The sequence below is a fragment of the Ursus maritimus genome, unplaced genomic scaffold, assembly GCF_017311325.1.
Source record: "Ursus maritimus isolate PB19 unplaced genomic scaffold, ASM1731132v1 scaffold_12, whole genome shotgun sequence".
Lineage (NCBI taxonomy): Eukaryota > Metazoa > Chordata > Mammalia > Carnivora > Ursidae > Ursus > Ursus maritimus.
The window spans coordinates 70,164,860-70,168,149 of record NW_024423564.1 but is presented as its reverse complement, the minus strand read 5'-3'; the positions used below and the strand labels follow the sequence as shown (position 1 = coordinate 70,168,149).

The 3,290-nt window shown below is 42.4% G+C and overlaps 1 protein-coding gene across 1 annotated transcript; it reads right to left on the bottom strand.

Annotated features, from left to right (window-relative positions):
* Positions 1 to 1,633: 1,633 nt before the first annotated feature.
* Positions 1,634 to 2,683, bottom strand: LOC103670916 (olfactory receptor 2A5-like). The gene is given in 2 exon segments (XM_008699432.2): positions 1,634 to 2,388; positions 2,391 to 2,683. Coding segments are annotated over 2 exon segments (957 nt in total). The 5' UTR covers positions 2,593 to 2,683.
* Positions 2,684 to 3,290: the final 607 nt, after the last annotated feature.

Genomic DNA, 3,290 nt, shown 5'->3' with positions numbered 1-3,290 from the left:
TGTGTGTGTGTGTGTGTGTGCTGAATGTATGACTCTGTATATAAAGTCAATTACCATCATGAGAATCCAACCCATACATCTTGACCTCACAATAAGCCTGATCTTAACATTTACAGTTGACAAATACAAGATACCATTAATAAATTAATGAACATTTTCTTAAGTATCTAGCTTTGAAGGCAATGACTCCCTAGTGATAATTCATATAATTATTTTAGTTTTGAGGCCTGTTCCTATTTGAACTTAAAAATAATTTTAATAATATAAATAGTTTTATATCATAGCCGGAGTCAGATATGGTCCCTATCTCCATTTTAAAGATTAGAGGGACAAGGGACACTGAGGTGGTTCAGTGGGTTAAGCATCTGACTCTTAATTTCCGCTCAGGTCATTATCTTGGGACCGTGAGATTGAGCCCTGAGTCAGGCCTAAGCTCAGCGGAGAGTCTGCTTGAGATTCTCCCTCTCTGCCCCTCCCTCTGCTTCCTCTCTGCCTCTCAAAAATGAATAAATAAATGTTTAAAAAATAAAATAAAGATTAGGGGGACTGAGTTTCAGAGAGATTAGGTGTTTTCCCCACGTTCTCAACAAATTAAGGCAGGACTAAAGCTCAGGACAGTTCTCATTGTCCCCCTGGCCTCTCCGGTGGCAAATGAAAATTAAGAGTAAGTTAGTTGTGGAAATCAAGACACTCTCCTTGTGGATAAAAGTCTAGGTTGCTGGAAGCCACAGTTGCAGGTAGGTATAATGAAATGAGAGAGAGAGACCCAGGAAAGTGAAGAGGAGCTGAAAGAATAATTGGGGAGATTGTAGACCAAGGACAGAGGTGGGGCTGGGAAAAATCACTCAACAGATATTTTTTGAGATGTTAATGTTCTATGGCACAATGCAGTTTAATTTACAGCACTAAGTCCAATTTACTTAGACTTTGGAATGCTGGTGAAGAAGATCTAAAGTATCCAGTAGAGCCCTAGACTTCATGGATCCGACCCTAAAGTTGTGACTGAGAGTGATAATCCTACGTGTACATTTTCCTCAATACCATCCATTTCATTATCTCAGTTGAGCCTCAAAAATCTCTATTAACAATTCAAGAAATAGCATAATATAATAGATAAGAGCCTGGGCTCTGGAACCATACTACCTGGGTTCAAATTTCAGTTGTGCTACTTTTTACCTGGGCGGCTTTGAGCAACTTACTTAATCGTCTTGTGCCCCAGTTTCTTCATCTGTATGATGAAGGTAATAATACCTATCTCTGGAGTTGTTATAAGAATTAAAATAATAAATACACATAAAGCACTAAGACAATGACATTATATGCAAAGTGATCAGTAAAGTCAGTTATTATTACTTAAGCACAATAAGCATCATGAAAAACATTTTACAGATGTGGAAATTACATCCCAGAGATGTCAGGTGACACTTGCACAGCCGCAGGAGGTCAATGATGTATTTAAGCTTTGAACCCAGTTCTCCCTGAGTCTTTCCTAATATTTTCAGTGGCTAAGTTAATGCAAAAGTGTTTTTTTCTAAATATTTTCCTCACCCTGGGCTCCTCATCCAGTCCAATGACTTCAGTGGAAGTGTGGATGGGACAGACAGAGATCAGAGATAGGGCACTGTAGGCAGTCCTACTCCATGGCCTTTTGACCATCCTCACTTATTCCCACTAACTTGAGGAAAGCCCTCTTCACATCCTTGTTCTGGAGGCTATAGATGATGGGATTGAGAAGGGCAGAAATGACATTGTAGAACAGGGCCAACTTCTTGTCATCCTCTGGGGAGGCTTCAGAGCCGGGCCTCATGTACATGACCATGCATGGGACACAGAACATAGTGACCACAGTGATGTGTGAGGCACAGGTGGAGAAGGCTCTGATTCGTCCCTGCGGGGAGTGAATCTTTAGAATAGCCATGAAGATGCGAACATATGAGGTCAGGATGAGAGATAATGGGATCAGAAGCAAGATGAAACCCAAGATAAAGTCCACTTGGTCATTGAGGGTTGTATCTGCACAGGCCAACTTTAAGACAGCAGGAATTTCACAAAAGAAGTGGTTGATTTCATTGGGGCCACAGTAGGGAAGATTCATTGCAAAGACTGTGTAGACAAGGGCACAGGTGAGACCACAAAGGGCAGAGCTGACTGCCAGGGCTACACACAGGGCTTGGCCCATCTTGACCCCATAATGGAGTGGGTACCATATGGCAACATATCTGTCATAGGCCATGGCTGCAAAAATCCAGGTTTCAGTGATGCCTAAGGTCAGGAAAACGTACATCTGGACCACACACCCAATATAACATATGGTCTTTTTCTTGCTTATTAGATGGACCAACATCTGGGGCACTGTGGTGGTGGCATAGCTGAGATCCAGTACAGAGAGGTGCTGAGGAAGAAGTACATGGGGGTGTATAGGCGTGCATCTACTCTGATCAGGGTAACAATAAGTCCATTGCCCAGGACTGTAAATAAGTAAAGAAGGAGGAAGAGGAAGAAAAGGATCCAGTTGGTCCTGGGATTTCCGGAGAAGCCCAGGAGGATAAACTCAGTTACAGAGCTGTCGTTTCTCCAGCCTTGGCTACGCATGGCCTTCCTTCTGAGGAAAGAAGAGAACGTATTGCTGAATCCCTTGCAGTCTCAATGAGAGAACACCACACGAGATCCACAGATGCAGGGACCAAAGGCATCTTAGAGCTAAACAATCAAACCAAGTAAGCACTTCCATGCCCAGGGAACATTCTGTTCCAATTGGCCAACTGTTGCTCCAGGCACTCAGTAGGGGCTCTATAAATATGTATTGGTTTGTCTAACTAACTAGCTGTGATAAAATTCCAGTGGTGCTGTGGAAGGAATTATACCAGCAGAAGTCTTATTTTGAAGAACACACACACACGTGCACACACACACACACACACACCATAAACCAAAGCACGGAGGCTAGAAAAATAAAAAATGTTTTACAGTAAACCAGAAAGTTGTAGAGGTCTCTGTAGTTCTTAAAGTCTTTCTTTCAAATATCAAGGCTAGCAGGTGCTGCAGAGGGCAGTGTGATGTGAAACAAGCTAAACCTCTAGCTTCTTCTCTTCGCCTTCTTCCTCTCTGGCACTGTACCTTTGAAAACCTACATACCATAAGTTTTCAGGAAAAAAGAAAGTTTCAAATAACCTTTTGGGGAAAGAGGAATCTTTCCGCTAGAACTTTTATCCCCTTTATCCCCCCACCTTCCAGGCCTACTCGCAGTGATTACAATTACAAAGAACAGGTTGGCAGGTAAAGATGGCCCG